Source organism: Jaculus jaculus, chromosome 3 (assembly GCF_020740685.1).
Source record: "Jaculus jaculus isolate mJacJac1 chromosome 3, mJacJac1.mat.Y.cur, whole genome shotgun sequence".
NCBI lineage: Eukaryota > Metazoa > Chordata > Mammalia > Rodentia > Dipodidae > Jaculus > Jaculus jaculus.
This window is the reverse complement of record NC_059104.1, coordinates 120663528-120686820: the sequence shown is the minus strand read 5'-3', so window position 1 is coordinate 120686820 and position 23293 is coordinate 120663528. Positions and strand designations below refer to the sequence as shown.

At 37.4% G+C, this 23293-nt stretch overlaps 1 protein-coding gene across 2 annotated transcripts in view; it reads left to right on the top strand.

Moving 5' to 3' along the window:
- The window catches only part of Cep57 (centrosomal protein 57), a 32231-nt gene extending 9413 nt beyond the window's left edge, over nucleotides 1-22818 (top strand). The window contains exons 3-11 of one of the 2 annotated variants that reach the window (XM_004661920.2): nucleotides 4990-5169; nucleotides 5596-5717; nucleotides 9954-10070; nucleotides 10539-10616; nucleotides 13445-13552; nucleotides 14279-14356; nucleotides 17087-17325; nucleotides 18375-18519; nucleotides 21660-22818. In XM_004661920.2, coding sequence (XP_004661977.1) covers nucleotides 4990-5169; nucleotides 5596-5717; nucleotides 9954-10070; nucleotides 10539-10616; nucleotides 13445-13552; nucleotides 14279-14356; nucleotides 17087-17325; nucleotides 18375-18519; nucleotides 21660-21887 — 1295 coding nt within the window. In that variant the 3' untranslated portion in view covers nucleotides 21888-22818. The remainder of the gene's footprint in view (nucleotides 1-4989; nucleotides 5170-5595; nucleotides 5718-9953; nucleotides 10071-10538; nucleotides 10617-13444; nucleotides 13553-14278; nucleotides 14357-17086; nucleotides 17326-18374; nucleotides 18520-21659) is intronic. The other variant, XM_045145491.1, reaches the window with a different exon arrangement.
- Nucleotides 22819-23293: the final 475 nt, after the last annotated feature.

The following is a 23293-nucleotide window of genomic DNA, read 5'->3' as shown; positions in this document are numbered from 1 at the left end:
AAACCATGCTTCTACTCCATCCTCCTTAGTAGATTGGATATGAGTATGTACCACTTCACCTCCTTTCTTAGCATAGCTTATTCAAATACTTCAGTCCCAGTTGTATGCTACATAAAATGCATAGCAGTAGAATTTTTAGTTTAAGATTTATCTTTCTCTCAGGAGCCTTTATTTCAAGGTTGATTAAGTAAAGTTTAAGGAACCCCTTTTAATGTGTACATTTTCTAGAGGTATTTGTATTCTCATGATAACACCAAAGTTTATTGATCTTTGAACATGTATCTTCAGAAATGCCATGGGTAATATGGAAGATAAAGATTTAATTCCCGTGTGTACTATAAAGAGTGTTCATGAAGAGAAAACTAATAGACATGGTATTAGCTTTTACTATGTCATTTCTTTGTTTCTTTGAATTGTGCAACCTGGCCTAGAGTGTATTTCATACAAGTGTTTTTCAAAGTAACATATAAATGGCACAAACGGTTTTATAACCTCATGAAAGCAGCCATGACAAGAAGAAAAAGCAAGAGCTCATTAGCATACCATTCTATTGCAGAATGTAGTATATTCTGTAATAGAATGGTAAAGATCACCCAGTTGTTCATCTAGAATATCTTAATAAAGCAGGACTGTTTTAAAAAAGAATTAGAAGATGAAAGTAAAAAAACTTTACTTTTGTAATAGAAAGGCATGTCAGTGATGTGTGTGCACACAGTTTTATGTGTTTTAAAATATACAGTAGTGGTAGAATAAAATCATTACATCTGATAGCAGAATTTTAGAAAAGCTTTATAGAGGGGTTACTTTAAAAATTTAGTCAGGGGCTAGAGAGATGGCTTAGCAGTTATGTGCTTGCCTATGAAGCCTAAGGACCCTGGTTTGAGGCTCGATTCCCGAGGACCCACGTTAGCCAGATGCACAAGGGGGCGCATGCATCTGGAGTTCGTTTGCAGTGGCTAGAGGCCCTGGCGCGCCCATTCTCTCCCTCCCTCCCCCTCTTCCCCTCCCCCTCGCCTCTTTCTCTACTCTGTCACTTTCAAATAAATAAAAATTAAAAAATTAAAAATTTAGTCAGAAGTGATAGAAATATCCCAAATGATTTAGCTCAAAGAGGAATCATTTTGGTCACAAACATGCAAGGAAAGTCTGACTAACCAGAATGAGGAAGAGCAGTATGCAAGTGTACTTTGAGAACATGAGGATCTGAGATTCAAAAGTAGCATATTCCTCTGTTTTTAATATCTTTATTTATTTGAGGAGAGAGGGCTGGGGGAAGAATGTGTATGTCAGGACCTCTTGCCACTGCATATGAACTCCAAACATGTGCCACTTTTGCATCTGGCTATATGTGCTTACTGGGGAATTGAACCTGAGCTTACAAGCTGTGTAAACAAGCACCTGTAGTGGCTAAGCCATCTCCCCATTCCTGGCTGTATTTTTCTTTGCTTGTTTGCTTGTTTTTTTCTACTTGCTTCATTCTCTCACTACTAACTAACTTCCATGTGGCAGTATACTAGCTAATGGCAGCTTTGGGGTTTTAAAATGAACCAATAGATGAATTTAATTTCTTGTTCAAAAGTTCCCAGAAGACAGCCATTGTCTATGTATTAGTTAGGTGTCCCCTGTGGATCATGTAGTCAGACTTGTAATTGAGGGTAAAAAGGAATGAATGAGTTAAGAGTTGAGCTATGTTAAGGCAATGTGAAGTTCCCCAGACAAGAGGAATATAAATTATACAAGTAGTTCCAAAGGTGTTTGCTATACTTTATTATAATACTATATTATTATAAATAATAAAATATAAAAAAAAATACTCAATGGTGCAAAGAAGGTTTATATCTGGGTTCCTTTACTATCCATTTCATTTGACTATTTAGGTTTCCACATTTGTGTATGTGCATTTCATGTATTCTTTCTTTACAGTTTGGTTTAGTTTCATTGTACACCAGCAAGAATAAACTGACTATAGTATAATATCTGTCAGTATCCTGCTTGCAGCTTATCCTCAGGCACTTTGTACATCTGGCTTTATGTGGGTCCTGGGAAATCAAACTCAGATCATTAGGCTTTGTAGACAAGAGCCTTAACCAGTAAGTCATCATCTTTCCAACCCAGGAATTTTTTTGACATAGTAACTTTTTAGTCACTGATGAATAATTCTTTAAGTATATTTCTTATTTTTTTTTTTTATTTGAGAGAGAATGGGTGTACCAGGGCCTCTAGTCACTGCAAATGAACTCCAGATGCATGCACCACCTTGTGTATTTGGCTTATGTGGGTAATGGGGAATCAAACCTGGGTCCTTTAGCTTTGCAAGCAAGTGCCTTAACTGCTAAACTATCTCTCCAGCCCACTGATAATTTTAAAAATTATATGAATATGGGCTGGGGAAATGGGTTAATGGTTAAGGTGCTTGTCTGAGAAGCCTAAGAACTCATGTGCTAATGTCCCAAGTCCTACACAAGCCAGACACATGACGCAGGTGTGCAGTGTTACACATGCACACAAGGGGGCGCGTGTGTCTGGAGTTTTTTTGCAACTTCTGAAGGCCCTGGCACACCCATTCTCTCTCTCAAATAAATAAAAAAACAAAGTAAAAATTATGTTGCATGAACTAATGCTCACTTAAAACTAAAGTGAGAAACAAAACCTAAATATGCCAAGTGTGGTGACACACACCTTTAATCTCATGGCTCAGGAGGCAGACGTAAAAGGATTGCTGTGAGTTCAAGGCCAGCCTGATATTACATAGTGAATTCAGGTCAGCTTGGGCTAGAGTCAAACCCTACCTTGAAAGACCAAACAAAACAAAAAACAAACAAGAATTTAGATATATTTGGATTGTTGAAAGAACCAAAAATGTTAGTTGCCATCTCTGTGTAGTACTAATTGATTATTCATCTCATTATTGTATTTCCTGTAATATATCTAGAATCCAAAACTTGCAGAGAGTTACCATTGTGTTTAAGATTCTTCCACTATGGGCTGGAGACATGGCTTAGCAGTTAAGGCATTTGCTTGCGAAGCCTAAGAATCCAGGTTTGATTCTCCAGGTCCCACATAAGCCAGATAGATGCACATGGTGGTGCATGCATCTGGAGTTCATTGGCAGTGGCTAGAGGCCCTGGCACGCCCATTCTCTCTCTTTTTCTCAATCTCTCTCCTCTTCCCCCCATCTCTAATAAATAAATAAATAAATAATTTTTTTTTTAAAAAAGATTCTTGAGCCGGGCGTGGTGGCACACTCCTTTAATCCCAGCACTCGGGAGGCAGAGGTAGGAGGATCTCCGAGAGTTCGAGGCCACCCTGAGACTACATAGTGAATTCCAGGTCAGCCTGAGCCAGAGTGAGACCCTACCTCAAAAAACCAAAAAAAAAAAAAAAAAAAAGATTCTTCCCCTAAATAATGAGCAAGTACAGATTTAAGGAAGTCCTTTCAGTATCTGAATGTATTTTAATCCCACCAATAGAGTCAGTGTGTGATCATGTAAAAGCATGAATACAACAAGCAAAATTTAAAAGATATGTTGCTTGACTTTTCCTAATGAGACATGAACAAACACCTACCACACCAGAAAACCCACCAAGTTCAGGTGGTGAAACAATGAATTATTTACATGCTCCTGGGCAATTTATAGGCCCCTAAAGAAGGGTCTCCTGTTGTAGTAATTGTTAATTGCTTATATATGCTTGGAAGGGGAGGAGTCATGTGTACTACCTCGTGAGTGCACTACCTGCCTGGCAAGCCTGAGGAGCTCTCCCTGCTCCATGAAGTCTCAATCTTGTAAGGGTTTTCTGTGGTAATAACAGCTGCTCTGATTTCAAGGTGGCAGGTGTGTCATGCACAGAGGACTAGAGTTTCACAACATTTAATAATGTATTTTGGGATAGTTGTGTGAAATTAGGTTTGATTAGCCAAGTTTTTTTTTTAACATTTTAGAAAAGTATTGAGTTGTTTTTACCATAGTAATGTTTTTTATTATTATTTGAATAGCTATATTTCAGATTTAAACATCTCTCCAGCCCAAGGCTGTCTTGATAAGATTTTATTTTTTAATTAGTAGTAAAGGTTAGCATTGAATTGTTCCCAAAGAATGATCTACACTTGACCTATATCAGGTTTTTTTTTTTTTAAGCAAGCCCAACAGACTAGCCTTTTTTTTTTTAGGTGAGAGGGGGGGGGGGAGGGAGGGAGTGCGTTGGCATGCCAGGGCCTCCAGCCAGTATAATCGGACTCCAGACATGTATGCCACCTTGTGCACATGTGTGACATTGTGTGCTTGCATCACCTTGTGCATCTGGCTTACGTGGGACCTGGAGAATTGAACATGAGTCTTTAGGATTTGCAGGCAAGTGCTTAACCACTAAGCCATCTCTCCAGCCCTATATCAGTTTGTTTGTTTTTTTTTTTAATTTACTACTCAGAGCTGTAACTGGTGACTTATGCCTATAACCCCAGCATTTGTGAAGCTGAGACAGAAGAATTGCATAGTTTCAGGCCAAGGTGTGCAACAGAATGAGAATGTCTTAGTGGTAACAACAAAAAATTCTTTTTCAGTGAACTTTCTCCATGTATGTTGTAGAAGATTGGGGATAAATGAATAGAGAATTTGTATCAGTCTTTGACAGAGTTTGTAACTGAGTAATTTCACAGGGTGAACTCTAGTTGGAGAAGCATGCAGCTAAAAGGGAGCTTGCCTTTTACTAAGGGAAAAGTATGTCTGTTTATTCTCAAGGTTATAGATAACAAGTTAGATAGTAAGTAACTAAGGAACTTAGATTACATCTGGGCAGTTTCTAAAAGCTAATCACCAAAGGAGAAAAACAGACTAGCAGAGAATATATGAAGACAGCATGTATAAGATTAAAGAGATGTAGCTACTGCTGGAGATTAGCACTGTTCCAGCAAGGCAGGTGCAGAATGGGTTAGAAGTTCAACTTTGAATCCCAACATGTTGTTTTACAGTGTTTACACTTTACATTTGGCAGCCATATTTTCTGCTCTGAAGAATCTTCAAGATAAAATTCGACGCTTGGAACTTGAAAGGATTCAGGCAGAAGAGAGTGTGAAAACCTTGTCTAGGGAAACAATTGAATATAAAAAAGTACTGGATGAACAGATACAAGAAAGGGAGAATTCAAAGAATGAAGAATCAAAGCACAATCAAGGTGTGTTTTATTATTATGAATGAATATAAATTCTAAGCATTTCAGTGTTGCTCAAAAACCTCATTTTTCTAGTGGACGTTGTCTTCAGACATAATAAAATTATACAGCACTGTGAAGAACAAGTGATGTCATACATTATATTGATTGACAGGTAAATTTGAATAATATAGAGGAAGAGATATATATAAGTAACCCAAATGCTTTAGGGCTACTAGAATGGTCTGGAGGAGTTGTGCTTTTGTTTTATTTGGTACTAGAGATTGAGTCTAGGACTTTGCAAATGCTGGGCACATGCTCTACTACAGAGCCTATGTCCCTACCCCATGAATACACTGTTTATGTTGCCTACACAATAGGTTCAGTTCTTGTTAAGAAAGATTATTCTGTGAGTAGCTGATAATTGCTTTTCTTATGTATTTATTTTAGAACTGACATCCCAGTTGTTAGCTGCAGAAAATAAATGTAATCTTTTAGAAAAACAACTGGAATACATGCGAAATATGATAAAGCATGCAGAAATGGAGAGGACATCTGTCCTAGAAAAACAGGTATGGCACTTCTCAGGCTGATACCCAGGAGTAGTGACAATATTCTTAGTGAGTGGACTCATTGTGCTTAACATTTCTAGGATGTGGTTGTGATTCTTGTACTCAGAGTTTTACTTAACTTGGAAAAATGGTCAGGTTAATGTCTTTGAGTCTATATAAGTAAAAGTATAAATGTTCATAAACTTTGTATACTCTTGTTTGTTTATAGACTAAAGTGAATAATTTTGAAGGTTTGTTGTGGATGTGAACTGCAAGAACAAACTGTGAGAATGAACTATAAAAATTAAGTGTGGGACTACTTCTTATGAACTGTACAAATAACGTTTCTGAGCGTATTGCTATAAGATGCTTTTTCTGCTAAGTTCCTGACTTTTAACTTGGCCTGAAGCTAATCTTAAAACCATTGTAATCATCTAGCTTAGAGCAATGTAACCAGGTTGCCTCAGTTTTTGTTTACCTTAACCCTGAACAGCACAGATGAACCAATAGTGACAAGATGGTTACTATTCCTAAGCTTTGTTCTTTACTTTCTTATTGACCTGGTTGCACTACTGACACAAAACAATGTGTGCATGAGTGAACTATACTGACCCACATTGAAAGCAGTGCACATTGGAGTAATGAATTGCCCACAGAATTGTTGGAAACAACCATGGGCTTATTGTGATTGCATTTGTGAATGGAGAAAAAGAGGGGGGGGGGAGAGAAAGAGTGTGTGGGTTGTTGACAAACATAGTCCTACAGGTCGTATCTGTAAGTCCCTTACTTTAACAAATGATTGTTCAAAGTCAAAACTTTCTCATCCTTTGCCCATGTGCTAAACTTGTTCACATATTGCTGTTTTTTGTTGTTTAATAAAAACACCAGTAAGTGCTTGTTAGCTGTGGAAACCCCAGAGCAGAAGCAGTGAATTCATTCTTTGATTAAATGACTCCACAGGTCAGTTTTTGTTCTCTTGAACTCTGCAATGAGAAACAAAGCCCACTCTTGGGTAGATAAATCCAAGAGTCAGTTTCTGTAATTCCAGGGCTGTTTCCCAGTTGGGTAGTTTGTTACTCTTTGTAATACTCTTTACAATATATTTTTTAAATTTTTTTAAATTTATTTGTTTGAGAGTGACAGACACAGAGAGAAAGACAGATAGAGGGAGAGAGAGAGAATGGGCACACCAGGGCTTCCAGCCTCTGCAAACGAACTCCAGATGCATGCGCCCCCTTGTGCATCTGGCTAACGTGGGACCTGGGGAACCGAGCCTCGAACCGGGGTTCTTAGGCTTCACAGGCAAGCGCTTAACCACTAAGCCATCTCTCCAGCCCTCTTTATAATATTTTTATTTTTGTTTTCATTCATAATTTTTTTTTTTGCAAAAGGATCTCATGTAGCCCAGGCTAACCTTGAGTTCACTAAATAGCCATTGTGGTCATGTATGTTACAAGATAGTGGTGATATATTTAGATATTGTGTTTGGCTTTTTTCCAGTAGACCTCTGTTTAATATACTTGCACACTTTAGGCAAAAGACTTGCATGATTTGAAGAGAAACAGGAGTATTTACATATTTTATCCTTCTTTATTTTTTGCGTGGAGAATGTTAAGTGTATATAGAGTCAGTCTGTTCAAATTTTTGATATTAAACTTGAAGGGAAAAGTATGTTTTATGCCCCACTATTTTCCAAATCAAGAGATTAAGGGCTGGAGAGATGGCTTAGTTGTTAAGGCACTTGCCTGCAAAGCCTAAGGACCCATGTTCAACTCCCCAGGTCCCATATAAGTTATATATGTGCATAAGTTGGCATGTGTGTCTGGAGTTTGATTGCAGTGGCTGGAGGCCCTATTACACCAATTTTCTCTTTCTTTCATAAAAAAGAATATTTATGAGGGCCTAATTGCATACATTAAGTACTTTGTGTGTGTGTGTGTGTGTGTGTGTGTGTGTGTGTTGGTTTGATTCAGGTGTCCCCCATAAATTAATTAGGTGTTCTGAATGCTAGATCCTCTGCTGGTGGCATTTTGGCAATTGGCGCCTCCTGGAGGTGACATATTATTGGAGGCAACCTTATGGGAGTTATAATCAGCTTCCCCTTGCCAGTGTATAATTTACTCTCTTGTTACTGTTGTCCATCTGATGTTGGCCAGGAGGTGATGTCCACCCTCTGCTCATGCCATTGTTTTCTCCTGCCATCATGGAGCTTCCCCGAAATCTGTAAGCCAAAATAAACCTTTTCTTCCCCACAAGCTGCTGTTGGTCTGGTGTTTTCTGCCAGTAATGTGAACCTGACTACAACAGCAAAGTTGGTACCAAGAGTGGGGTCATTTTTGCTAGAACTCTGACTGTGGCTTTGTCCTTTCAGAACTGCTTTGCAGGAGGAATATGGATGAATTGAAATGGTCTAAGAGGTGCCTTGCAGTGCTATAAATACAGCTTCATAGACTATTCTGGTCAGAGTTGAAAGATGTGAATGCAGTAAGAACTATAGACTTAGGTTTGGTTTATGAACATGAGAAAAAGCTTTGCTTGGTCTGGGCTAGAAGCAGTTTGTGTGAAAGGCTTGCTGTTGTGCCCATCATGAGAACTTGTGTAGGGTTGTATTGCATAGAAAAGGACTTGTATGATCAGAGGGATATGGCTAAAAAAAAAAAAAATGAAATCTTTGGGCTGAAAGTGCTGCCTATTCACTACAATTGGTTGAGAGATTATGACCATTGAGATTTGGCTAGCTGATCTATATTGGAATAGTAGGAAGAATGTGGACTCTTGAAGTAAGGGGCCTGAATGCTGAAGGAGTTTGCTGTTCTTTAAAGTTGTCTTTATTCCCCCCCCACCCCCCCACCCCCGGGTTAACAAATTGGTAGCCCATCTGGTATTATGGAGCATAACAAATACAGGAAATAGAGGGGCGTTATATTGCAATGTGGTTTGTTTTTGTTTTTTTTTTTTTCAAAATGGCTGTGTGCAATGTGAAGCGGGCTAGATTATCTGCATGGAAATCTGATGGAGCCATGAGGATGAACTGTGGGTTGTAATGGAGACCCAGTGTAGATGGCAGGATTATGGGATGGCTGTCACAGAGAGCTTTTATAACCCAATTAAATTTTGAGACTGTAAGTAGCCTAGATGGAGGGGTAGAATTGGAACTCAAGAGATTTGTCACTGGTTAGAATTATTGGACGTGGAGCTACAGAGTTTGATGTTTTCCCTGATTAAATCTTGTATTTGTTGAATATTTCTTTGCTATACCCAATGCTATCTTTTTCAATGTGAATGTTAATTCTGTGCCATTATGGGTTTCTTTCTTTCTTTCTTTTTGTATTGTGGCTGAACTAAAAGATCTTGGACTATGGGGATTTTTGAACAGCACTGGGATTGATAAAACTATGAGGACTTTTAAACTTGGATTGAATGCATTGTATTTTATATCATGTATGGTTATTGGGTTATGGGAGTTAGGGGCAGAATGTGGTGGTTTGATTCAGGTGTCCCCCACAAACTTACATGTTCTGAGTGCTATATCCTCAGCTGGTGGCAATTTGAGAATTGGCACCTCCTGGAGGTGATGTACTGTTGGGGGCAGGCTTATAGGTGTTACAGCCAGCTTCCCCTTGCCAGTGTTTGGCGCACTATCCTGTTGTTGTCCACCTGATGTTTGCTAGAAGGTAATGTCCACCCTCTGCTCATACCATTGTTTTCCCCTGCCATCTGGGAGCTTCCTCTTGATTCTGTAAACACCTTCTCCACCTTACCCCCATCCCCACGCTGCTCTTGGGCAGGTGTTTTCTGCCACAGTGCTAACCTGACTGCTGCAACACTGTGTCCAGTAAATTCCTGAAATCCTACTGCATGAGGATATTCTCTGTTTAAAAAAATCACATATAAGGCTGGGCATGGTGGCACACACCAATAATCCCAGCACATGGGAGGCAGAGGTAGGAGAATCGCCATGCGTTTGAGGCCATGCTGAGACTACATAGTTAATTCCAGGATAGCCTGAGCTAGAGTGAAACCCTACCTTGAAAAAAAATCACATATTATGTAAGGTAATATGCATTAAGAATAACATCTCTATCATTCAGTTATTAATTGATATCCCTGAGATTTTATCTGTTATATTCCTAGAATTTATTTCTATATCTAAGTTGTTTTGAATAGCTAGACAAATAGCATACAGTGTATGCATATGCTCCATGTCATTTTTCAGCAGTTTTGATTGTCAGATTATATTTTGATCTTGTTTCCCAGGTTTCTTTAGAAAGAGAACGACAGCATGATCAAACACATGTTCAGAACCAACTTGAAAAGCTTGATCTTCTTGAACAGGAATACAACAAGCTTACCACAATGCAGGTCCTTGCAGAAGTCAGTGAATGTATCATTTTATTTCTTAATGCTCGGTAGTAGGATTTAAATTGTTTTCTGGGCTAATTTCATTTTATTGCTTCACTTTTGAGGTATTTAATGTTACTGAATAAAGATGTATATTATGCCTATCTACATTTTAACTATTTACCTTATTACAACACAATGTTGTTTGGCCATAGACTTTTCCCATAATTCTGTACAATTCACAGAACCTCACAGCTATCCTGCTAATGATTGTTTCCTTTTGTATATGTGGATAGTTTGTGTAATGTGTGTGTGAGTGGTGAATGCATGTATAGATGATTATTTATTGATCAGAAAGGAGAGTGTCATGAATACTGTCAAGACCAGAGTCATTATTGAAATGGACTAACTAGCTTAAGTTGACTACTTAGAAGTTTAACAAAAAGATACTTTTCACTGCTATCGTTCTGATAATTGTTTTGACGTTTTTCTTGTCACTAGAAAAAAATGCAAGAGTTGGAAGCAAAACTCCGTGAAGAAGAACAGGAAAGGAAACGTATGCAAGCCAAGGCAGCCGAGGTAGGTTGTATTAAGAGCAAGTATGTACAAATTTCAAATTATGGAGTTAGGATCAGTGATTCAAAACTAGTGAACCAGAGTTGAAGGAATAGCCCACTCAGTAAAGTGCTTCTGCATAAACATGATGACCTGAATTCAGATCCCTAGCAGTGATATAAAAGCCAAGAGGGCAAACATGCACCCATAATCCAGCATTGAGGAGGAGACAGAAGCAAGAAATCCTTGGGGCTTACAAGCTTACAAGCTAGCTAGTTGGTAGCTAGAGTTGGTGAACTCTTGGCTTATTGAGAGACCCTGTCTCAAAAACTAAGGTGGAAATCAATCAAGAATGATGCCTGATGTCAGCCTTTGATCTCCACACATGCATATTCACTCATATCCATGTGTACTCACACTGAGACATGCATACATGATACACATAAAGAATTAGTGAACTAATGGTTGTAGGCACATATAAGTTATGTGAAACTTAAGTATCCTGGATTATTAGGTCATTTGGTATCCATTCTAAAAGTGCATCTTTGGTTGGAAATTAAGGTTAAAGTTGAAATTATTGATTCACATACACAAGGAACTTGATTCAAACCCCACAACAATAAAAGAATGAAGAATGAATGAATTAATCAATGCTTGAATAAATATATAACTGCCTCTTTTGTTGAAACCATAAAGATATGAAGACAGAAATTAAGATATTTTGTCTTTGTAACTACTGATCCAAGCTAGTTCACAAACCTACCACATCAGAAAAAGGACTTCTGCTTTCTTTTAGTTTTGAGTTTTATAGAATGTATAGAATTTATAGAATATGTATGTGTATGTATATGTATATAAAATATTTTATAGATAGATAACTGGGATTATAAATATAAGACCCTTGGGCTGGAGAGATGGTTTAGCAGTTAAGCGCTTGCCTATGAAGCCTAAAGACCCCAGTTCAAGGTTTGATTCCCCAGGACCCATGTTAGCCAGATGCACAAGGGGTGCACATGTCTGGAGTTCATTTGCAGTGGCTGGAAGCCCTGGCATGCCCGCCCCCCCTCCCTCCCTCCCTCCCTCTCCCTCTCCCTCTTTCTCTTTCTCTGTCACTTTCAAATAAATAAATAAAAATCAACATAAATTTAAAAAATAAATAAATACAAGGCCCCACACCCAGCTCATATTTTTGTTAATTGTATTGTCTGTGTATGGTGGGTGGGTGGGGGTAGGATTGCACAAGTGTCTATGTATGTCTGCAGATACCAGAAGAGAACATTGGATATCCACTTTTATTGCTCTTCCTAACTTCCCCTAACATAATCCTTTCAGTCTGTCACTAAACCTGGAGCTGCTTTTTTTTTTTTTTTTTTTTTTCTTTTCAGTCAGATTAGCTGAATAGTGAGCTCTAGCAATTCTATCTACCTTCTGTTCTCCATTCTACTCCCCTTGCCCTGGTACTGAATTAACAGGTATGTGTGGCCACTGGGGTGCTTGGGGATCAAACTAAGGTTCTCATGCACAGCAAGCATTCTTACCTGCAGATATCTCTACAGACCCAGTGATTTTTATTTTATATCTTAATGTTAGGAAGATCAAATGAGATAAATAACAATGAGAACACTTTTTAAATGCTAAAACTGTGGCATACAGTATAAGCCATCTTTTAGAAAAAACTAGATAAATAAGGTGGAACTTAAAGTAATAAAAACATGTTCTAATACTTACTGTTTACATTCAATGACATAGATTGTACAGAGAAGTAATTGTCTGTTGAGTTACATGTAGTATGAAGTATTGAATGGTGTGTCAGAGTACTTAATACTACAGGAGTTAGAGAGCCTTTTTTTTTTTCAGTGAACAAACTATCTTCAAAGGTACATAAAATACCAAAATATATCTATTTTTACTTAATCCATTAGTTCTGTGTGTTTCATCTACATCATAATTTGGGGGCAATTTAAAATATTTTTAATTATGCTTCCCCAATGGAGAGGAACTTGCCATCTGAATTTTCACCTAGCTCTAGACAGTTTTGATACCTGGGGTGATTGGAAGGAACCACTTTTAGAGATACTTTTGGTAGGTGGGGGGAGTTGAAAGATGGCTTAGGGAAAATTACCAGTTTCTTAAAAATACATTTGTTTGCAAGAGAGAGAGAATGAGCATGAGCACACTAGAGCTGCTTTCTACTGCAAATAATTACAGACGCATGTGCCACTTTGTGTATCTGGCTTTATGTGTGTACTGAGGATTTGAACCTGGGCCATCAGGCTTTTTAAGCAAGTATGGCTTTAACCACTAAGCCATCTCTAGAGCCCCAGTTTTCATTTTTTGTAACTCCTTATTGATTGTCTCATGGATTTTTATCATAAAGAGGTAAGGTATTATTTAATGATAGAGTATATTAACTAACATTTGCTGACATAACTTCTGGTACTTTGGAGGCATAAATTGCAGTTCCTTTTCCTTTTTGGAAGTCTGTACAGTTGTATTCAAGAAGAATGTATTTTGATCTCTTGTGTGTGTTTACCAGTATGATAATCCCATTTTTGAAAAAAAAAAAACCTGTCAATTTGAGTTTACATGTAGCACATGTAATTTATTAGTTAGAATTTATGAAACAGCTACAAATAGTAGACCTATAGGTTCCAGGTTAAAAAAAGGAAAAGATATAGCACAACATTTCCAAAGAAATGAGAAAGACTTGTATGAATTTAAAATGTTAGACAAAAATTGACAAATTGGTTCAAGCTGTACTGTTATATTTCTTAGTGATATAACTACAGTAAGATTAAATTTGAATCATAGCTTTTATTATGGTGTCATTAATTTTAGGCAATTTTTTCTAGTTGCAGACTGGTTTAGAAGCAAATAGACTTATCTTTGAAGATAAGGCAACTTCACATGCTCCCAGTACTAGAAAAATAAAAAAAAAGAAGTCGAAACCACCAGAAAAGGTATGAAAAGAGAACTTGTCAAAGTGAATAATTGCTTTTTATAATTTGTGTAAAAATAACCATAAACCATATGATTGGTCTGGGGAGAGTGACTCTTATTCTTAGTTTCTTCACTCATGAGGTGAAGATTTGAATTACCCCTGAAGTTTTACCTTGATAGTGAAATAGGCTATGAAAACATTTTGCAACTGTACAACAGTGTACAAGTGGTAGTAGTAGTTTATACTGTGGCCCTTGCTTTGCTTTCAAGTCATAGAAGGTTGTTCAAGACCATATATGCCAACACAAATAAGTGTTATGGTTTGAATGTGAAATGCTCCTCAGGGCCATGGGTTTGAATAATTGATTGTCTAGTTTGTGGAACTGAGGCAGGGACTAGAATGAAGCTTGTGAATCATTGGGGGTGGGTAGAACTGAAGGGTTCTTAGCCTGGCCCCACTTTCTGTCTTCTTTCTGCTTCTTGAATTGTGGAGACAATGACGCTAGTCACCATTACCCACTTTTGGGGCCTATGTGTTTCTTACTGTGACAGACTCTATCACCTCAAGCTATAAGAAAAGGAACCCTTCTTTTAGTTGCTTCATGTAAAGTATTGTTCATAGCAACAAGAGTTTAATAAAATGAGGTGAGTAGTAGTTCCACAATAAACTGAAGTTTCAAGTTAGTTGGGTATAGTCAACTTAAACATGTGAAAAAAATAAATTTTTTTTTTTTTTTTCTACTCAGAAAAGTTCTAGGAACAATTTAGGAGCACAACCTCATTATAGATTATGCTTGGGTGATATGCCTTTTGTGGCTGGAAAGGTAAGTTAGAGCTATGGATTTTGGGAGGGTCATTGAGTGGGGGGTGGCTTAAATATTTGAATCAAACACATCTGCATATATGTCCACAAATAATGAAAACAGTTACTGCCTCCTTTATCAATGTGAATCAGGTGACCTAAAAATGATGATAAAGTGGGAATAAGTTTTATGGAATTGGGAACAGGGAGTTGCAGAGGAAGGCATTTTAGACTCCAGACAAACTATACAAATAGGAAATTAGGATAAAGCAGAGACTCTGGTTTGACAGGGTCACTACAGGAAAGGGTTAAGGAAATATTTTAGTATACTACTAGCATTGCGTTTTTTGCTGTTAACTCCAGTGATTTCTATTTAGATAAATATTTAAATAGTGCATCCCATTAGTCTTCACATCTAGGTCATATCTAGAACTAATTTTCCAAGAAGTTATACATGAACAAGAATCTCATTTTAGTGCTTAAATGTAGAAATGTTCATTTGATCGAATATCAGCAAAATACCAAGTGCTTGATAAGAGCTTACCACTGTGTTAATTTATACAACTTTTACCTGAACTGTTTACTTCATGTCCAGGGGTCTCAAATACACAGCTAGACTGACAACTTCAGTGATTTAGGTTCTTTTGAATTTGGCATTGTTTGTATTTATTTTCATAATCTTAAAATCCAGTGAAAGTTTGGGGAATGAACAATTTTCTAGCTTTTCTTTCTACTTTGAGTTTTTAAGTAGATGAGCCCATATCTGGCTTTAGTAAAAAAAAATTTTTTGTTTTTTTTGAGGTAGGGTTTCACTCTAGCCCAGGCTGACCTGTAATTCACTATGGAGTCTCAGGGTGGCTTCGAACTCACAACAGTCCTCCTACCTCTGCCTCCCAAGTGCCCGGGATTAAAGGTGTACGCTACCATGCCCGGCTCTAGTGAAATATTTTTATAGAAGGTACATCATTCTCTTCACTATTTTCAGTCAACAGGTTTTCTCCTGGGTCTTTCTATCAGCCTCTCTGAGTCCGGTATTTGTAGACTTACTTTTCTTTATTTGGTTGTTCGAGGTAGGGTTTCACTCTAGCCCAGGCTGGCCTTGAACTCATGGGGATCCTCCTACCTTTGTCTCCTAAATGCTGGGATTAAAGGCATGCACCACGACACCCAGCCCTGATTAGACTTGTTTTTAATACACATTTTTTTCTCTTTTTTGGTTTTTCAAGGTACTTTTTTATTCTAGCCCGAACTGACCTGGAATTTACTATGGAGTCTCAGGGTGGCCTCGAACTCATGGCAATCCTCCTACCTGTGCCTCCCGAGTGCTGGGATTAAAGGCATGCACCACCACGCCTGGCCTTAATACACACTTTTTAATCAAATGATGCCCTAAAGGAATAGATTCAGTCTGTTCTACTTTAGAATTATTTTCATTCTATTTGATTGCCTTGTCTTCTCACTGAACCCTTTAATAAAACAAAGGTTAAATAGGGCATATTCAGACAGCTTATCACACTGACTTCTCCTTTTGAAGTGTTTGTATTCTTGATGAAAGATTCCAGTCCTTTAAGAATACACAAATTCTTAGTTGAATGTTTCTCAATCTACTGATTGTAAAGAACTGGTTTACTGATTCAAAATGTCAAATTACCATAATCAGAAAAATAACAGGCACAAGTTTCAAAACCTGTTTTATACACATGCACACACAATTCATATGGTGCATATATGTTGCAAGTTACTGGCAGAATGAGTATTGATTAAGTTTGGAGTGCTTCCCAAGAATCTGCATTTTAAATAAACTGCTAAACAAGCCCATCCAAGTATTGACAAACTGAAATACCATATTGATTTGTTGTTTAGTCTTGAAAACATCCAAAAGATGTTGCTGATGGCCACCAGGTTGTAGTCTTACATTATTTATATTGAAAAATATACTTCAGTGCTTCCTGCTATTCAAAGATAGAAATATGAGCAGGGTTATGCACACCTGTAATTCTGGCACCCCAAAGCCTGAGACAGGATAATGAGTTTGCCAGCCTTAGTTGTATGTAGTAACTTTCAGATCAACCTTTGCTACAATAATGGTGACCATGTCTTAAAAAGCAAAAATAGAAAATTAGGGCAAAAGCCCTTATCATCTGGAAGAACACTATTTAATAGTTCAAATAAATGCACAAATAAATTACAGAATATTGTGATAAATGCAGTCAATGACAGCTATGCAGATACTTTTATATAGATTATCTGAGAACTGGGCCATTTACCTGGCAATATTAAGGAAGCCTTAACAAATGATATGTTTGAATTAGGTATGAAAAGTGTTGTACTTTAAAAGTCATTGGTCTCAAACTGACCTTTTATCTGATGATTTTAATTTTCCTCTTTCCTCTGCTTCCCCGGTGTTAGGATTATGGGCATGTGCTACTATAGGATGCTAGGGATTGAATCTAGGACCTTATGCATGCTGGGCAGCACTTAACTGAGTGGCTTGCTCAGTAGAATGTTCATTATGTAACTATGAGTATCTAAATCAAGTGTGAAATAGGGTGGAGATAGTGACACGGATTAGAGCTGTTTCAGAGATTGTTGAATTGTTTCAGAGATGGTTGAATCCATGAGATTTGATAGCTAATTTACTGTAGAAAAGATTTATAACTTGAATTTTTGAGGTTTATTTTTGCCTAGTTTAGGGAATAAAAAGAAGACCAAAGTAGAGGATATCACCTGAATTACTTGTTTGTCTCCTTAGTCAACCAGTCCTAGCCATGCCGTGGTAGCCAATGTTCAGCATGTCTTGCATCTAATGAAACACCACAGTAAAGCTTTGTGCAATGATCGTGTTATCAACAATGTTCCTTTGGCAAAGCAAGTTTCTGCAAGAAGTAGTAAGACTAAGAAGTCAGTAACACCTCCTTCTTCCAGCAGCATTAACGAGGAGTTGTCAGAAGTCTTACAGACTTTACAGGATGAATTTGGGCAAATGAGCTTGTGAGTTTGGTTTTTGTTTTTAAAATTACATTTAGTTCTAAAATGTCTTCTTTTTTCTTTTTGAAGCTTGGTAACTTAATTTTGGTTTTTTTTCTTCAATATTGTTGCTCATAAACTGTGTAGTATTCCACTTCCTCAGACTTTAATAAGTATGACTAACATGGGTAAAATCTCACCTCCCTTTTTATGAAAATGTATGAAATGTTTTGAAGACTAAGGTTTATATTTAACTACAAATTCATAAAAGTTTGACAAACATATAATACTTTTTTGGGGGGGTGAGTTTCAAGGCAGGGTCTTACTTTAGCTCAGGCTGACCCAGAATTCACTGTGTATTCTCAGGATGGCCTCAAACACACGGCAATCCTCCTACCTCTGCCTCCTGAGTGCTGGATTTAAAGGCGTGTGTCAGTATACAATACCTTTTAATCAAAGATTAGGGTGAAGTTTTTGATCCCCTGCTCCCCCATGGATGTGTATAATGCTTAGGTGGTGGTGGGTAGGAATATAGCTTTTCTTTTTTTTTGAGGCAAGGTTTCACTGATCTGGAGGCTGACCTGGAACTTAATCTATAGCTCAAACTCATAGAGATCCTTCTACTTCAACCTCCTCAGCTGTGATTAAAGGTGTGTGCCATCATGCCTGGCTCATACCTCTGAATTTTTTACTTTCATTAATATTTTCAAAACATGAATTGATCTTCCAAAAATAAATAAATAAAAACCATTGTCTCATTTTCAAAAACTTATTTAAAAAATAATTTTATGTGTTTCTTTGCAAGCAGGGCACTTCAGGGCCTCCAGCCTCTGCAGACAGACTCCAGGTGCATGTGCTAATTTATGTCTCTTTCTTGTGGGTACTGGGGAACTGAACTCAGGTCATTAGGCTCTGCAGGCAAGCACCTTAGCCACTGAGCTATTTCCAGCCCCACTGACTCATTTTTTAAAAGAGCAGTGAACCCCCCCGTTCCTGTTGCATGGTGAAAGTCAATGAACTTCACTGTGAAGCACAGGAAGCCTAAACTAACCCTACTTGTGTTTTGTGTGCAGTGATCACCAGCAACTTGCAAAACTTATCCAGGAGTCACCAACTGTGGAATTGAAAGACAATTTAGAATGTGAACTAGAGGCATTAGTGGGAAGGATGGAAGCAAAAGCCAACCAAATAACTAAAGTCAGAAAATACCAAGCCCAGGTAATTCGGTTTCCTTCACTTGTTTCTAATGATTATTTTTTTTCTTCAGATACACTGATGACATGTGTCATCAGAATTATCAAGAGTTGTTTCTTCGTAGATAATATTTATTGAGTTTATAAAGAGTCAAAGTTTAGGCTGGGGAGATGGCTCAGACAGTAAATCATTTGATATGCAAACAAGAGGTTAAGCTCATACTCCCAGAACTCCCATAAATGCTGGAAGACATGTATTATAAGTCTTAATCCCAATGTTGGGGAAGTAGAGACAAGCAGGTTTGCATTGCAAGCTGACTAGCTACTAGTTGGAATAAGTGAGCTGTTTGTGGTTCATTGTGAGACAGACCCTGCCTTAATAGATAAGGTGGAGGGCTGGAGAGATGGCTTAGCAGTTAAGCACTTGCCTGTGAAGCCTAAGGACCCAGGTTCGAGGCTCGATTCCCCAGGACCCATGTTAGATGCACAAGGGGGCGCATGCATCTGGATTTGTGGCTGGAGGCCCTGGCGCGCCCATTCTCTCTCTCTCTGCCTCTTCCTCCCTGTCTGTTGCTCTCAAATAAATAAAAACTTTAAAAAGTATATTTAAAAAAATAGATAAGGTGGAATGCAGTTGAGAAAGACATTCATCCATCAAATTGATTTCCACACATACACATAACAATATACACACATAAGACAAACTATCTGCAGCCTAGAATGCTATTTTGAGATATATGATATTACAGTTCATTTGATTCCTTTGGTCTAGTGGCAGTGCAACTGTATATATTGTATAACCAAAGCTGATTCTTATTTTCAGTGTCCTTAATGCAGTGATTTATAATTACAGCATGTTTAACAAAATTACCTGTTAACCAGTTATTTGATTGGAGAAAAATACTTTTAAACAACAACAAAAATCACTGCTGAATGGGTTAGCAAAGAAATGTTACCTTTTATTTATTTAAAGTTTTCATCTAAGATAAATCCTTAAAATAATAATAGAGCTAACATTCTTAGTTTTATGAGTAAGTTTTAACTCCTAGAAAACTAAAAATAGCTGAGTTTGTACAAATAATCTCAGATATTTACTCATTAAATTCATATTCAAGTATTTCATTCACAGAGAAATACAACAATTCATGCATTTGAGGTTATTATGATTGGTGAAATACTAAACTGTGACAGTAGTTAAGAGTGGGAAGACATGGACAGATTCAAAGGAGGCTTTGGAAATAAAATACCAGGGCTTCTTTCTGCTATGATATAGAGGGAGACTTACATACTTTACTCAAAAGTTTTGTGAAGTGGGTATGTTCCTATTTTATGAAAAGTGAGGGAACTCAGGCCAAGTTTTCTGAAAAAGCAGCACATGTCCTCAGTTGGATTAAATAACCTGAGACCTCATTAAAGGCAGGCAAACTAAATTACTTTCAGCTTCAAAGTATGGGCTTTTGTAAGAAATCACTTTTTCCAAAGTTTATATTCAAAAAATAAATGAGGGCTGGAGAGATGGCTTAGCAGTTAAGCGCTTGCCTGTGAATCTGAAGGACCCCAGTTCGAGGCTTGATTCCCCAGGACCAACGTTAGCCAGATGCACAAGGGGGTGCACACATCTGGAGTTCGTTTGCAGTGGCTGGAAGCTCTGGCGTGCCCATTCTCTGTCACTCTCAAATACATAAATAAACAACAAAAATATTAAACATAAATGAATGAGGCAAATCATTTTGTGAGTAATGGCATAATTTGTTTCTTGCAATATAAAGTGAGTTTTTTTTTGTAATAGCACTACTAGCATGCCGTATTACTCTACATAAAATAAAAATGTTGTTTAAATTATTCTAAGAATGATTAATTGGTAAAATTACAACTATGTTCATGGTAGTAATATTTTAGCATTGTATATATTCATCTGGCACTTGTTTCATCAGACTAGTTTCTAGATGCTTTTCTGTTTGCCTCCATCTGCTTAACTCTTCTCTATCTTGACCCCATGTTATTCTTTCTTTCTTTTTTTTTCTGAGGTATGTTTTCACTCTAGCCCAGACCTGGACTTCACTGTGCAATCTCAGGGTGGCCTCGAACTCACAGTGATCCTACCTCTGCCTCCCAAATGCTGGGATTAAAGGCATGTGCCACCATGCCTGGCTTTCTTTCCCTCATGGTTTTGACTCTTGTATGAGTTCTTTTCCACTCCTTCTTTGTTTCTCACCCACCTATTTTTAACTTTTAACAACATTGCCTTGATTTATGATGATAGTACATGTTGCAGTTAGATTTGCATTGCTGGTAGACATCACCCAGCCAAGAGCAGCTTGTGGGAAAAAAGAGGTTTATTTTGGCTTACAGGCTCAAAGGGGAAGCTCCATGATGGCAGGGAAATTGATGGCATGAGAAGAGGGTGGACATCACCCCCTGGCCGACATAAGGTGGACCATAGCAACAGGTGTGTGTGCCAAACACTGGTATAGGGAAACTGGCTAAAACACCCATAAGCCCACCCCCAACAACACAGTGCCTCCAGGAGGCATTAATTCCCAAACCTCCATCAGCTGGGAATCTAGCATTCAGAACACCTAAGTTTATGGGGGATACCTGAATCAAACCACCACAGTATAGCACCAGTATTAATGTGTTTACTCTTGTTACATGACTTTTCCTGGGCGTTGACAACAAACCAATGAAATGAATCACCAGCTTGGTGAACAGTGAGTTTATTGGTTTTACTTATGGGTAGCTGCATCCCCAGTAAGCTCACCTCTATGTGGAGCCAACTCATTGAAGGAAAATGGCCTTCCTCAAGGGCTCCAGAGTCTTGTACATTGAGTGAACTTCCTGAGTTGTAAGCCTCCCTCTAGGAGGGAATATTTCAGTGAGGAGAAAATACACAATTCCGTGTTTATATATTTTACATACTGAGTTTTCAATAAGTATCGTATATTTTTGAAGTGTTTAAGTCTACCTAGAAGGTATTCTGAATCTTGCTAGAAGATTGTTTGAAAAGCTACTGGTTTCACATCTATGCCTGGTGGTGGACTCAGCAAGTTAATACAAGAGGATCAAAAGTTTAAAGCTACAGAGCAAGTCCCTGTGTCCAAAATAAACCCACAGTACTTGTTCTTATTGAATGCTCTTTTTCCCTGCCTTGATCACTTTGGATAGCTGGAGAGACAGAAGACTGATAAGCAGAAGGAATTAAAAGCCAACAAAAAGACTCTCAATGAAGAAGGAATCAGCAGCAACCGTTCCTCTGGAGTCACAGTGACAAGTAAGAAGGAATTTGTCAAACTGAAACCTGGAGAAAAAAGCAAGAAAAATCTTCAGTTATTGAAGGACATGCAAACCATACAGAGTTCATTACAGCGCAGTAATTTGTGTTGGGATTACTGATTAGTACCAGGTCATAAATTTTATTCAGATAATGTGTACCTTACCTTATCAATCAGACGTTGACAATTTACTTTCCTGATTACATGCTTGCTAATGTTGGAATTAATAGCACGTCTTATGGGGCCCAAGCTTAATTACACAGATTTCTTGTTATGCAACAAAGCTAAATATGAAACCATTTTAATGGAACTAAGAGACTTTACAGCCAGAGATGCCATACTTTCTTTGAATTTGCTATACTGATGTACTGAACTTTGAACAAATAACCACTTTTGTACTTGTGGGTGTGTTTTAAAGTAGTTTCTATATAAATTGCATTTAAATTTTCCAAATACGAGGTTGTCCATAGATAGTGTTTGAAAAGTCTCATTTTTAAACCTTGTAGCATGAGGTGCCCATTTCCTCTTTCCCATATGACCATTAAATGTACTGTTTGAATATTGATGGAGGTTTTCTGTATTTAAGTATTTATATATATTTAAGAGGATTTTTTTTTTTTTGGTATTTCGTACATTGATCAGTACTAAGTGCACTCATGTGCTTTTTAACTCATTTTTAACATTTTTTAAAACTTCAAGGAATCATTTTAAGACAATTACCCATGCGAAGAATAAAAACATTTTAAATACTATAAGCAGTTAATGAATTAAGTAATAGAAGACAAAGGGATGTTTTGAAGCATACACATTTATAATTTTTAGAGAATACTTATGTGTAATCATGTGATTCAGTTAAGGCATTGTAGTTTTTAATCTTGAACCTTATGAGAAACCTCTTGAATATCCGCTTTCTAAACTGTATATTGTTAAGTACAGCAATGTGAACTGTACACAAACAATTGTCATTATGTGAATGTAAATTCTTTTGAATAGATCAACATGTTGACTTTTCATAAATTTGGTACTGGTCAATAAAGCAATTTTTAAGGAAACATTGAAACTTTTCCTTAACAGCCTGTTAACAAAGGCTTTTATTTGTTGTATACTCTGAAAAAAGTATTCTAAAATGTCTTGACACTAGTCCACTGATTGTGAAACAGTACTGGGTACTTACTTGCCGTTCTTACGTTAACACAGAAACTAATCCAACAAGTTGAATTACTTCATAGAACATAAGATAATCTAGGAGGACTGAGCAAAGTGTTAGCCACCTATCAAAGGAGTTTCTTGCATATTGCTTTCTCTGGAATTGAGATGGAGGTTAAGCATTATTAATCATTAATCATGTAGACAACAAATCAAGCTATTTTGGGGACTAGGCTCGTAAAAAAAAAAAAAAAAAAAAAAAACTTTCCCAAAGCTCTTGTTGAATTTCTTTTCTGTAGTTAGAATTAAGTAGATTTCAAAATGTTTGTGAATCTCCTGAAATTGTATGTAAACTTTTGCACTTTTGCTTGTGTGTGCAAT